The sequence below is a fragment of the Humulus lupulus genome, chromosome 7 (genome assembly GCF_963169125.1).
Source record: "Humulus lupulus chromosome 7, drHumLupu1.1, whole genome shotgun sequence".
Taxonomy (NCBI): domain Eukaryota; kingdom Viridiplantae; phylum Streptophyta; class Magnoliopsida; order Rosales; family Cannabaceae; genus Humulus; species Humulus lupulus.
Genome location: NC_084799.1, coordinates 7,783,364 through 7,797,644, shown reverse-complemented (window position 1 = coordinate 7,797,644; position 14,281 = coordinate 7,783,364). Strand labels below are relative to the sequence as shown.

Genomic DNA, 14,281 nt, shown 5'->3' with positions numbered 1-14,281 from the left:
ATTTTCACAATATAGGGAGTTGTTTGTTGTTTGTAAACCAAATTAGAAGGGAGTTTTAATTTGTGTTTCTACTGTTTGTATTTGTAAAAGCTCGGATTATTTTAGTAGATTTGCTTTACCTCTAGACTAGGTCCCATGGGGTAGGTTGTGAGAAATCATGGCTGAACCATATAAAAATAATTGTCTCATTTTTATTATCTTGCACTTAGTCTTGATTCAAATCTGATTTTAATTTGATAAATTAAATGGGTAATTGGCCGAGTAATTGAGGATCAATATTTAACTAACTTTCAGTACAAATGATTTTTTCTGTTTTTTCTTTTCTTGTGAATGAGTAATTAGTAGATAGGATAATTTTCCATTTATTAATATTTATAGATTTATTTAATTTAGGGACATAAAATTAAAAACTAAACTATACTTTTTAGCATAAATTAGGAATTATTATCTTCTTCTTTTTTTTTTAAGAGAAATTGTATCTCAATAATGATTGAAAGAAATTTTCAATCCAAAAAAATTTATTGTTTGCTAAAAGACATGAAAAATCAAATCATTTGTCCCTTTAAACACGTTGTGACTATATGGGATGGAGATGTCATTGCAATAATATAAAATTTGCGACATAAATATTTTATGCATTTATATACTTTTATATTTTCTTCTTGTAATGCATTTTGTTTTTGTTGCATATGTAACTATCATCTTCTTTAATACTCGCAAGACTCGTAATGATAATACTTGTCACGTTATCATCATTTTTCTCAAAATTTATCATAAAAATAATTTAAATATTATTTAAAATAAAATTTTAATAGAAAATATTATAATAATTAATGGCATAGCTTGATTCTTTGGTCATTAATGGCATAGCTTGTTTGAATTTGTTTAGTATATAAGGATGATTATATAGCTAGGGACACTAACATTTGCTCTAAAATGTTACAAAAACAAAATTTTAGTGACATTTAATCATAATTAGATTTTTTCTAACTTTCAAATTTAGTAGCATTTTTAAAATAACACTAAAGATAATTTTTAGTGGAATTTTACAAATTTATTTGCACGTGTTTATCCTCATGATTTTTATTTTAAAATTTTAAAAAAATTGGGTGGTTAATTTTAGGGTATTTAGCATTATTAGCTAGTCTCTAACTTATCCTAGTTTCTAGAATTGAATCTTCAAATTTTCATTTAGAGCAATTAACTATTTAAATTTTTAGTGATTAAATTCTTTATAATAACAAAAGTTAAATACATTAGGCACATAAAATACGTCCCTCATTGTCATCATCTGAATGTGTTAAAAAATTATAATTTTTTTAATTTATTACGTAAAAGGTGACTTTTATTACCAAAAAAAAAAAAGACTTAAACTGTAAGTATTACTATAAATTAGGAAAACTTATCTTCAGTTTTATTTTATTTAAGTTTCTCTTTTTATTTTATTTAAATTAGAAGAATAGGTATATTTGCTACAAAACAACAATAACAGAAAACTTTGTAAAATTTCATAAGATGAGGGATGACTCTTCGAAGACCAATAAAATTTGGGGGATAGTTATGCAAACAAACATATCTATTCACGAATACGACGTCGTATTTTCCATCTTTTTCTTTAATAGTTTTTTTTTTTTTTAATAATTTAAACTGTGAAACTAGTCGGAGTTCTGGCAAGCTCGACCGTACTTGGCCGTTAATGGCGAGCTACAAGATTCTTAACCGCCTCCGCCGTTCTATTCCAGCTGCTTATCTCTCTCACAAGCGTGGATACCACCTTCTCACCATTCTTAACCCTAATTCTAGCTCTGTCACTAACCCTCTCCCGTTTACTCCCCACCTCGGCAAACCCAACCTCCCGTTAAAGAATCCGTACTCGTTGTTGCTCAACTCTCGAGCTATTACCACTCAGTCCGAAGATGATTCGGTGTTTGGAGAAGCTCGAGGTGTTGATATTGATCACTCGATCACTGTGTCGCCCGAGTTGATTACCGAGTCCAATGTTATGGATGCCGCTTTATCAATTAGCGGCGAAGAGTCAATGCTTCCAATTCGTGTAGTAAGCTCAATGCTTGATGGGTTTCATGAGATTAGTTGCTTACCTTGGTGAGTATTCTTATGGCCAAACAATTTCATCTCTGAGAAACTTTTTTTTTTCTTTTTTAACTAAATCCTTTTGCTTTGTCTGCATATAAATTTGATTATGAGTATGTGTTTATGTATGTTGGTTGCTATTCTTATGTGTATTGAATTATAGGTGGGTAGTTATTGCTTCCTCTACATTGGCTCTGAGAGCTGTTCTGTTCCCTTTGCTTATATTTCAACTTCATAAGTTGAAACGAATTGGAGAATTGTTTAGTAAATGTAAGTGTTTTTAGTATCTTCACTTTAGTTTGTTCATTAATCACTCATTTGGGTCACCATTAGTTTAGCTGTACATGGATTTTTCTGTATCTCTTAAAGGAATGCCTTGCTTTTCTTACTATAGGTATCTTGTACATCATAAATTAACTTCCTTTTGGTTCTTTTTATCTGCATAGTGCCATCCCCATTTCCAGAGCCTTTATCAGAAAAAAGTTATATTGATCATATTTCACACTTTATGAAGGAAAGGAAAGCCATTGGGTGTCCCTCATTTTTATGGTTCCTTCCATACGTCTGTGTCCAGGTATTATTTTCTTAAACTGTAGGAGTGAGGTTTGTTTATGATAAGTTCTATTTGTAAATTTATAATTCCTTGTTATTCAAATTGTATGCAGGTGCCATGCTTCTTCTTGTGGATGACTACTGTACGAAGAATGTCGCTGGACCATCACCCTGGGTTTGATTGTGTAAGTCTCTGAAGATTTACTACTATACAAGCATAATTCGATCAATTACTGATACAAAAGTTTGTATAGCCAGAACCAGCACAAAGGATTTTACTTATAATTTTAGATGAAAAGCATGGAGCTATGTGAAAACTTTCTTTTGATTGCATTTTTGTCTTATATAATTTCTTCATATTTGATTACGGTGAGTATAATCATTAATTTCATCTTCTCGGCGATCATTGTTTTTCTTTTCTTTCTTTCAATTTAATGGCTTCGGCTAATTTCAGTTGAATGCATTGCTTGTGTGCACTGTCATAAAGGAAGGGTGTATAATGGCAATAATTTTTTTAACCATTATAATTCATTCATGGATTTATTAGATTAAATTTTCTACCGTGTACATTTCAGGGAGGTGCATTTTGGTTCCAGAATTTGACTGAATTCTCTCATGGGATTTCAGGGTCCATATTCCCTGTAGTAATTGCTGGTTTGCACTATGCCAATGTTCAGGTATTCAATTGGATACTAATTAGAGCTGATAACTACAGGTATTCATGCTTGGTGTACGAAACAATTGCTTGTTGATGTAAGACAAGAAAATGATATATTTTTTTCAATTAATTATTATTATGTTAATGGCTGGTTGATAGAGATTTTTCTAACTATGAATCTGTCAACATGCTTTATCAAACTACTATTAGCTAACTTAATTTGAAAGAGCATAGCTGATATTTGGTTATTCAACTTTTCAGATTTCCTTCAGAAAATCTTCAGTAAAAAAGGTTACTAGCCTGCTTGACTTATTAGTAAAAGTAAGTAATCAAAACTATACAAGTCTTGTATACATTTTATGCGACAACTATCTTTTACTTTTTTTTCTCCTGAAGTAGTATGTATCAGGTTAACGGCCTAAAAGCCTCCTTCTCCTGCGACTGAGCTTACTTTTCCCACTTATTAGTTTCTATATTTTTCCTTTGTCATATTGTCCTTGTTTTTAACTGTTAAAAGTATTTTAGTTTGTGAAGATGATTTGAGCTATCAACTTTGTGCAGTACTACAAGCACTACTTGGATTTCTTGACACTGCCTATACTTTTAAGTTGTTACTTTGTTCCTCAGGTAACTTGATATTTGTTGCTATGATTTCTTTACTTTTAATATTACTGAACTTAGGCTTTATAATATCAGATTACATTATTGCACATTTTAAGGCATTACATAAGGTAGCAGTTGTTTATAAATTAAGGGCACGTAAACACAGAATTCAATAGTGAGACAGAAGATCAGCCAATTTTTGCCACTACCTTCAACTTTCTTCATCTTCTCTGTTAGTCTTTCCCTAGCAACCAAACCACCTTTGGATTCTTCTAAGATGTTATATTTTTCTCTATCATTGCTCATTTTATGACATAGTTCAGCCTCCCATATTTAATTTGAAAAACTAGCAAATTTAGATCATATGTTGTGCACTAAAGGATGTCTAAGCATACGTCATTATACCAAAGACTAACATCATTATATTCTAAAACGGGTACACAATGTGTTGTATTTGTATGTTGGTATTGCTTGCATATCTGAAGTAAATGTCTGCTCTTGTTTCCTCTACTATCATGCTTTGGCAAAGTTACGCCGTACATTTATCCATTGTTTTGCAGGGAAGCCTTGTGTATTGGGTCACAAATAGTTCACTTACTGCTATACAGGTGAACCATTGCTCTATTGTATCCTCCTTTAAATAGAGAAATTATGAGAGAATGAACCTTTCAATAAAAGAATCTTGATTATTATCTAGCTTCGCATTGCTGTAAATGTGTCTCAGTCAAATCTCTGTGTGATAATTCTTTGATATCAAGTTTATCTTGTTGACATTGTAGCAATTATCTCTCAAAAATCCTGCTGTACTTGTAAAGTTGGGGCTATCAGATAAGATTACTTTTAGCTCAGCTGCAGACTCGGGCAATAGTATTCCTGCTATAACTTCCTCAAGTGAACCTAAAAAAAATCAGCTAGTATTTTTGGAAGACCTCTCCCCTATTCCCTCAACAAAACCTGAAAAACTTAAGGAAGTCTTTTTGGAAGACCTCTCCCCCAAGGAACTGCTTAACGTAAGTGACCTTAATTTTTGATCTTGTGAACTATGTTTATCAGATGTTAGTAGAAGTTTATCCTAAACTTAGTCACTGGAATTGTTGGCAGCTTTCCGTCCAACTATTATCAAAACAACACATTGAAAGTGCAATTCCTATAATGCAGTAATTGCTGTTCTTCTCTTCCAAAATTTTAATTTTTTTTCAATTTTTTTTGTCAAACTTCTTAGCAATTGGTCTTTAGCTGCAACATCAAACTCATTCTTTTTTACTGCAGACTGGCACTTTCCAAGGATCCCGAGTACACACAATGTTTGGTTCTCATGGGTCAGACTCTAATGCAGAAAGGAATGCTTACAGAGGCGATCAAGTATCTGGAGCGTGCTATTTATAAGGTCTGGGTCTCTGAATTATTTTTTATCACTTTCACAAGTAAAGCTTGCCTTACATACATTGTGTATGAATGGATTAATTTTGGATTGATAATTTCTTTGCTTGCAATACAATGACTGAGATAGTTCAGAATATCCTATCTATCTAGTCTCTCTGGCTGCCTCATGTAAACTACATATATTATCACTTGGGCTCTTATATCTCTTATTTTGAGATTTTTGGCTCATCCCAACCCATTCAAACTCTGTACGGCATTGATCTATTCTTCGCATCAGCTCTTGCTTGGTGGTGAGCCTACCGAAGTGGAGGACATCGATCATTTAATCTGCGCATCTCAATCGGCGGGTTCTCTCTATATTTGTCAGGTGCACAAAACTCACTTGAAAATAAATTTTGAGATACCACAGCATCAACACAGTTTGATGTTGATGTGAATATGGTATATATTCAAAGCCATGTACTTTAGTTTCTTTGTACTTGTGTATGGGACAGGGAAAATTTAAGGAAGGTCTGGTACACTTGGAAAGGATCGGAAGGTTGAAAGAACCAGAGGACCCTGTAAGCAAAGCTCACTATTTTGATGGAATATTAAAGCTTTCAAGGTATATATAGTGCTGCAGTGGAGTAATATGTCATTATATGATAATGGGTTCTATCACCATGATTGTTGAATGTTGATCCTGAATTTGATGATGAGTTTGGTTTTTTCAGTGCTTTATACAATGTGGGTCGCAGAGAAGAAGCAGCATATTATCTTCGATTAGCTGCTGCATATAATCCAGCTTTCAATGAATACTTGGAGCAATGTGAAAATGATGATGACTCTTTGGTCAGTGATCTTGCCAGCAGTAGACGACAAGATTATTGACTGTTACCCTTTTTTCATTATTTCTTGCTTATTCTCATTCAATTCTATTACTTATTAGATTAATCATGATTTGCTTAACTTAGTTACTCAAGTAAATATAAATATATATATGTGAATTTCACAATTTAGCTTTTTTATTAATAAAAAAATTACTTATCTATTTTAATAATTTTCTAAATGTAATATTCACAATTTTACATTTACATTTCTATTTTAATTTTCATTATTAGTACATTTCGGTTCGACCAAATGATGAGGTTAAGTACTGTGTATTTATCGCAATCGACAAAATCTTTGGATGAAAGTCAAATCCTAATATTAATCTTAATACGAGTCCTAACTAGTTATTGTTTTTTAAATGGGCTGCTGTGCTGCTCATAATACTTTTTAAAATATAAATTGCTCTATCACATAATTAACTACTTGGAGATAAACCATTATGAGTTACCAAAACTTTAGAGCAAAAAGGATTAAATGTGGCAATTTGTATTAAAAGCTGTGTCTTGTTAAATTTGGAAAGAAAGTCTAAGGTTTTTTAAATAAAAAAAATTATGATAATACAAAAATAAAATCAGGAACACTAATTATCAATATCGGATAATTAAAAAAAAAAACTAACGGAGAGAAAAAACAACTTTAATAAATAATAAATAATTATGTGCATGGAACGAAAATGTTTTTTTTTTTTTTTTTTTCATTATCTTTCTTGGTTGCAGTAATATGTTGATATTATTTAAGACTATTTTAATGAAAATATTATAATAAGCCATGCTTCTTTATTTTATCAAGACGACATAATACTGTTTAAAGCACATAAATTAACTATGATTCTATTTTTTCATGATGATGCATTTTATAGCTATAGGTTGCCTTATGTATTTTATCAAAAAAAATTTAGATTATTTATGTTATCGAAATCATAATTTAAATTGTTTATTTCAGACGCGTATAAAAAAAAACAATTAAGTTCATAATAGTAAGATTCTAAACTATCTTTATAATAATTTAATACTGACATTCAAATATTTTAAAAGAACTGACATCAATCATTCTTCATTATTTTATATCAATTATTGAGATGTGATATTATTTAACTATTTTATCCTTTAAAATATGATAAATTATTAGCACGTGCTCGTTGATTTACTTTTCTTAGCAGCAGAACAAGTCTAACTTTTCTTCTTCCTTTTCTTCAACCTGTTTCCCTCTCAGAACTCTCTCCCAGATTCTTCTAATCCTATCTTTCCTGAGTAAAATCCCACTCTACTCACCAAATCACTTCCTCTTTTCGCAAAAATTCTGGTTTGGTCGAAGAAACACAAAATTCTGCAGCTTCCACAAGTGAGGTAAGGATCAACCAATCTGTTTCAGAAAACTATTTTCAATGTCTAGTATTGGGAATCAAAGCAAATAATAAACTGATCACTTCTTCTTTGTCTGATTACAGTCCACAATCCATTTTGGGTTGTTTTTAACTCTCATGGCGAAAAAAAGAGTTAAAATGACATCGTCAATGGCTGAGGAGGAAGATGGATTTTCGAAACTACCTGATGCAATCATCCTATACATACTGTCGTTGCTCCCCACTGTGGATGTCGTTCGGATATGCCTCCTTTCAAAGCGTTTGAAGCCCATGTGGTATTTAGTCCCCACACTCTCTTTCTCCGATGCTACTACTGATTTTCAATCATTACAGGATGTAGAGAATTTCTACAAGTATGTCGACGCTTATTTGGGGCACCGCAGGAGAGGTATGGATTTTATGGTGGATTCAGATATAACTAGTTTTAAGCTCCAGATGAAGAATTCCTATCATACTAGCAAATCCACTCGCCTAGATAAATGGTTAGATTTTTTAGTTGAGAATAGAGTCAAGGAAATAAATATTCAATTGGGTTTTGCCTTTGATCGTGCTTTGAGCTGTTACCGCTTACCTATATCAGTACTCAATGCAAGAGATTTGACTGTTTTGGAATTGGATAGGTTAGATTTGAACACTGCTTATTCAATTAGACTTCCAGCATTGAAAACTTTGTCATTGAAAAATGATTACTTTGAAGATAACTTAAAGGATGATGCAGTATTTAAGTTATTGTTGGGTTGCCCGTCTCTTGAGAAATTGTTGTTGAGTATGTGTGATAACTTAACTCCTCTTGGTAATCCGCTCCGTTTGCAAAGTTTAAGCCTCAAGTGGCTGAAAATTAAATATCTTGGCTTTGTACCACCTCTCCAAGTTGAAGCCATAAATCTTGAATATTTGGTAGTAAATGGATTTATCTTGGAAGACACAAATCTTTCTGCATGCAAGGCAATTAGAAGTCTCTCACTAACTTTTGATCACTGTAATGAAGAATACCCGTCTATATCATTAGAGTATCTCATTTCAACCCTTCCACACCTTGAGAATTTGACTTTGAAGGACTGTTTTAAAGTGAAGTTAGAGCAGATTAAAATCTCGAATCAACAGTTGACAAGTTTCACTTTGAAGAATAGGTGTATTAAATATGATTTTGGAATGAATGTTATAATCGAATCAGCTCCAAAATTAGCATCCTTTTGTTATGAAGGCAATACCAACTTTAGCATATCAATGAAGTCTTCTAATTTGTTGAATGGAAAGTTCGTGATTCATAATGTGCATGAGAACTATGACGCAAATGGGTTTTTTTGTATGATGAATTTTCTTCTGAATTTGAATTGCTCTTGGAATATTGTAACCCTGCATGTTCCTACAGATAAGGTATGTCCATTACTTGCTTTATTTTCATTTCATTATTTCACTTCTTTGATTCTATGGCTTTATTTATATACTGGACAATCATATATTTATTCATTTTTTAAATCTATATATACATGAAGGTTTTCATCATGCCTGAATATTTGAAGAGGATCTGTCATCCTTCCTTGCTTAAATGGAAACATCTAAGAGTTATGATTGATTGTAAGTCAGAGATAGTGTCAAACTTGAAAGATGCCTTGCTGCGGATTTCACCATCTTTAGAAACATTATGTATTAATGAAAAGGACATGTTTTAACTGTAACTACTTATTATGAGCAGGAGTAATGATCTTTTATTTGGTTTTTTTTTTTGCTAATTGTTACTTTAGTCCTTTTGAGACTGTATTTACTTCATCAGTGGGAGCTTGTGAATGAGTAGATATGATATTTATTAATCTTATTGATTTAATTTCCTCTCTTGCAATTTGTACAAATCTACAAACTTTTCCTCACACTGATAGAAACTCATCTAATTTGCTTGATAAAAACTTAAATCTTCATAAGCATCCTTGGTCAGAGCTGCATATGTGCTCAGATAAGGTATGCTAACTAGTTGTCTTTGAAGATACATCACAAGTACCCCTTACCTAAATTCGTAGTCAACGCAAGAAATTTGACTATTTTTGAGTTGGATGGGTTAGTTTTGAACTGCTTAGATTTCCAGCATTGAAACTTTTTCATTGAAAAATGCAGGCATTAAAGTTAACTATAAGGATGATGCATATTTAAGCTTTTGTTGATTAATGGCAGCTTTCCCTCCAACTATCAAAACACTATATAGAATAGAAAGAGCAATTCCTATAACAATGCAGTAAAATTTTAATTTTTAAAAACTTTTCTGTCATACTTCTTAGCAACTGTCTTTAGCTGCAACATCAAACTCATTCTTCACAGGCGATCGAGTATCTGAAGCCATGCTATTTCTATGGTATGGAACTCTGAATTCATTCTATCATTAACACAAGTCAAGCTTGCCTTACATTGTGTATGAATGAATTAATCTTGTGAGTAATAATTGCCTTTTTTATGGCTTATCCATGAACATTGTAAAGGACGAGGTCCATGGTTCCCTTCATGAATGAAATTTTGATCGTCCCCTAAAGAAAAAAACTTAATATAAATGTATGTAAAAATAAATTTGAAGAAAAAATTATTTATTTGTATATATATTTTATGGGAGCGATTATAAAGTTTTTTTTTTTTTTTTGCAATACCGGTGTATCATTTTTCTATATCGGGTATAATCCCAAAAAAATTTATATGATGGTGTATATTATAGCTATTTAGTACATCCTATAAATTTTTAAGAAATTCTGAATAAATTATGGTACCGAAACAGGGTCTAAACTGTTTGTTGCACTCGTGTCTATTTTTTTGTGTACGCTTATAAAATTTGACTCGGCTTCGTAAACTATTCAGAATTTCTTGAAAATTTGCAGGATATTCTAAATACTTACAATGTACATCCTCGTATAAAAAAATTTAAGATTATATCTATTCAGGTACCGAAATAGAAAAAATGATGTATCGGTGTTGAAAAAAAAAAAATACATTGTAATTGTTGCTTATATTTTATATATTAATATAAAAAAAATTTGCCCCTTCTATATTTTAGCAGTCAATGGCAGCAATCGAATATTGTTGTTGGGCCAGAAAATGTTATTTTTACCCAACCAAAGTTTCAAATTTAAGGTGGAAAATGATACAATTACATACAATCAGTTTTTTTTATTAAATTATGGGAAAAGAAATAAAATTTGTTTTTGAGTTTTGTTTTTAATTTAAATAATAAATGGGAGTAGTAAGCTACCTAATTATTAAGGGCCTTGATCACTCTCGACAACTTCTCTGGTCCATTCTTCAAAATATCTTATTAAAATATCACATTTTTTATTTTACCTTAATTTTTTATAGAACACCATATATTAGTTTCTCTGTAATTTCTCTTTATTATATTTAAATATTACAATTTTAGATATTATTTATTTAAATAAAAGAAGATGAAAGAGAAATAAATAAATAAAAAGAAATGTTTTTTTCAGCTGCAGTCATCATTTTTTACATTTTGTAACACTTATGTCCCGAAAGTTGATTTTGTATCGGTTAAGCCCCCAACATTTTTAAATCATATCATTTAGGTCACTAAATACTATTTTTATTTCAAAATACATAAATAAAGTATAAAAAATGTGAATCAATCTTAAAAAAAATTGGACCACTTAATTTTTGACAATATCAAACATGACATTGATTTTTATTTTTATTTTCATGATATTTAAAAAAATATTTAATAGTTTTACAAATTAAATTAATTTTTCATTAATATTAATAACTAAACTATCATGATATTATCAATATTTATCATGTACATATTTATTTTTATTTTGTAATTTTTATCTAAAATGCAACTTATAACAAATCATATATATATATATATAAATGCATATAAATAACTGTCTGTACACTATTAAGTTTAAAAAAAAAGTATGAAATAAACAAACATAAACATAATAAAAATTGATAATATCAAGATAGTCGAGATAATCGAGATAATATAGGTTGTGTTTGGTAAAATTTTTGTTTTTGAATTTTTTAAACATAAAAATAGAAATATTATTTTTATTTTTGTTTCTTTATTTTTTAAAAATAAAAAATATGTTTGGTAACTATTTTTGTTTTTTGTTTTTAAAAACAAAAAATAATTAATGTGTTTGATAACTTTTATTTTTATTTTTTGTTTAATAATATAAAATGGGGTATTGATTTGAAGAAGGGAAGAAAAAAATGAAAATTCGAAAGCGGTTTAAAAAAATTTTGAAAGTGAAAAAAATTCTATTTTCAAATTTAATGAATTTTAATAAAAATTTTAAAAATAATAAATAAACATAGAGTTACCAGACATTGTTTTATGTTTAATTGTTATTGTTGACGCCGTTTTTCGTCAACAGTGAAAGAAGAGCACGTAAACAATAAACAGTAATGGCTAATAAAAATACGATAATACAAAACACGATTTTTTACGTGGTTCAGCAGTTAAATCTGCCTAGTCCACAAGTCTTTGTTATTAAACTCAAGATGATCTCTGAAAATTCTCCAAAGATGAATTCTTCAGAGTTTTCTCTCAAGATCACAAAAATTCGGTCTTTACAATGGTGCATGACCTCTCTATTTATAGAAAAGATTTCAGAATACTATCCCACATATTCCCCATATTCGGTCTTTACATATTTATTGAAAGATGCCTTGACGTGGATTTCACTAAACTATGTGTTTGGCATGACATGCTATTAATGAATGAAGATAGGAAAAAGGCTGAAGTAAGTATCATTTTCATTATGAATTCAGTAATAAGCTCAATACAAAGATTCCCATTGACCTGTCTTCACTTCTCCTCCTCCATTCCTTCCCATAAGATAAGATTACAACCTACAACAACTAAACTCTTCCGTCTCTCTTCTACTCTCGAATCTTCCACTCCAACTTCAACTCCAACTTCGATTTCTACTTCCCCCACTACTACTAATACGAGTACTGACGCCATGGCTGCTCTCCCCACTGACGACGTAGCTCACGACTTCTCCCCCTTTCTCAAAATTTACAAAGACGGCCACATTGAGCGACTCGTCGGTATCGACGTTGTCCCCCCCTCGCTTGACCCCAAAACTGGCGTCGAATCCAAAGATGTCGTGATCTCACCAGAAACCGGCGTCAAGGCAAGGCTGTACGTCCCGAACTCAGCCGCTAGCCAACCTCAGAAAAAGCTTCCACTGGTGGTTTACTTTCACGGCGGAGGTTTCTGCGTCGAGACGCCTTTCTGCGCCAAGTACCACAACGCCGTCAACAACTTGGTCGCCGAAGCCAACGTGGTCGCTGTCTCTGTTGACTACCGACTGGCTCCTGAGAACCCGATCCCGATTGCTTACGACGATTCATGGGCTGCCGTCAAGTGGGTCGTTTCCCACTCCGGAGGAACCGGTCCCGATGAGTGGCTGAACTCACTTGCCGATCATAAGCAAGTTTTCTTCGCAGGAGACAGCGCCGGGGCTAACATTGCCCACCACATGGCTCTGCGAGCCGGGTTGGAGGGTGGACTAGTGGGGAGTAGCGATGATTCGAAGCTGGTGGGTGTTGCTCTGATTCATCCATACTTTTGGGGAGCGGAGCCCGTCGGCGATGAGGCGAAACATCCAGAGAAGGCGAAATCGGCGGAGGGGATTTGGCGTTTCGCGTGTCCTACTACGAGTGGTGTCGATGATCCGTACATAAACCCGGCTAAGGATCCGAATTTGAAGAAGTTGGGTTGCGACAGAGTGCTGGTTTGTGTGGCTGAGAATGATTTATTAAAGGATAGGGGATTTTACTATAAGGAGATTTTGGAGAAGAGTGGCTGGGGGGGGACGGTGGAGGTGGTGGAAGCCACCGGCGACGACCATGTATTCCACCTGTCAAAACCAACTTGTGACAATGCTGTGGCCATGCTCAAGAAAATATCTTCCTTTATCAAACAAGACTAGGCAGGCCCACACATTATTAGTGGAGAGAATTTTATTTTTTATTTATTATAATTTTCACTTTTCATTTTGTACAAGAAAATAAAGTGAAATTCTCTCTTACTTTATTGATAATGCAATTGCTTATTGGGTGTCTTTAGTTTATGGTTACGGATGCATCATGTTATCTTTATCACTATTAATGAAAATGACATATTTTTAGCTGTAAATGTTGATTATGAGCAGGAATGATGATACTTTATTTTCTTTGCTAATTGTTAGTTTAGTACGAACTAATTTTACTACTTTGCTTAAGAAATATTTCCTTTCTTATGTATATGCTTGTGAATGAGTAGATTGGATACTATTTATTAATATTATAAATTTATTTTTCTATTTTGTTGTAATTACTACGAATTTGCAAACTAATTAGTATTATTTTCACTTATTTATTTATTTATTATTTTTTGTATATGTTTTTGTTCTTTTGCTTCCTTTTAAGATTTCTGATGTGTGAGAAGATTAATAGTACCAGTAAAACTCCAGAAAACCAATTTATTGTATTTACCCATTATCGACTATTTGTTATGCAACTATACTCTTTCCACCACTAATATTTTTTACGTTATTATTATTATCATCTTTGGATTTCTTATATTTGCTTGTGAATGTATAGATAAGAGACTCATACTATTATAGATTTATTTTTTTTTCTTGTTGCAATTTTTACAAATGTACAATCTTGTCCTCACAGTGGTAGAACTGGTAAAAGTAAAAAGGTATATGATTGTGCAGTACTTATCTAATTTGCTGAATGTAGACTTTAAACTTCATAAGCGACCAGGACACTTGTCA

At 31.9% G+C, this 14,281-nt stretch overlaps 3 protein-coding genes across 3 annotated transcripts; all 3 read left to right on the top strand.

Annotated features, from left to right (window-relative positions):
* The first annotated feature begins 1,615 nt into the window (after positions 1–1,615).
* On the top strand, positions 1,616–6,391 carry LOC133790567 (ALBINO3-like protein 2, chloroplastic). The gene is made up of 14 exons (XM_062228237.1): positions 1,616–2,103; positions 2,255–2,361; positions 2,538–2,665; positions 2,757–2,828; positions 3,219–3,320; positions 3,563–3,622; positions 3,863–3,928; positions 4,465–4,512; positions 4,684–4,914; positions 5,006–5,061; positions 5,174–5,291; positions 5,565–5,654; positions 5,782–5,891; positions 6,001–6,391. The coding sequence occupies exons 1-14, from the start codon at positions 1,697–1,699 to the stop codon at positions 6,155–6,157; spliced, it is 1,752 nt and encodes a 583-aa protein (XP_062084221.1). The 5' UTR covers positions 1,616–1,696; the 3' UTR covers positions 6,158–6,391.
* Positions 6,392–7,311: 920 nt separating this feature from the next.
* On the top strand, positions 7,312–9,355 carry LOC133790565 (F-box protein At5g03100-like). The gene is made up of 3 exons (XM_062228235.1): positions 7,312–7,503; positions 7,605–8,897; positions 9,017–9,355. The coding sequence occupies exons 2-3, from the start codon at positions 7,638–7,640 to the stop codon at positions 9,191–9,193; spliced, it is 1,437 nt and encodes a 478-aa protein (XP_062084219.1). The 5' UTR covers positions 7,312–7,503; positions 7,605–7,637; the 3' UTR covers positions 9,194–9,355.
* Positions 9,356–12,211: 2,856 nt separating this feature from the next.
* LOC133790564 (probable carboxylesterase 12) lies at positions 12,212–13,656 on the top strand. The gene has a single exon (XM_062228234.1). The coding sequence runs from the start codon at positions 12,218–12,220 to the stop codon at positions 13,448–13,450; it is 1,233 nt and encodes a 410-aa protein (XP_062084218.1). The 5' UTR covers positions 12,212–12,217; the 3' UTR covers positions 13,451–13,656.
* The last annotated feature ends 625 nt before the right edge of the window (positions 13,657–14,281 follow it).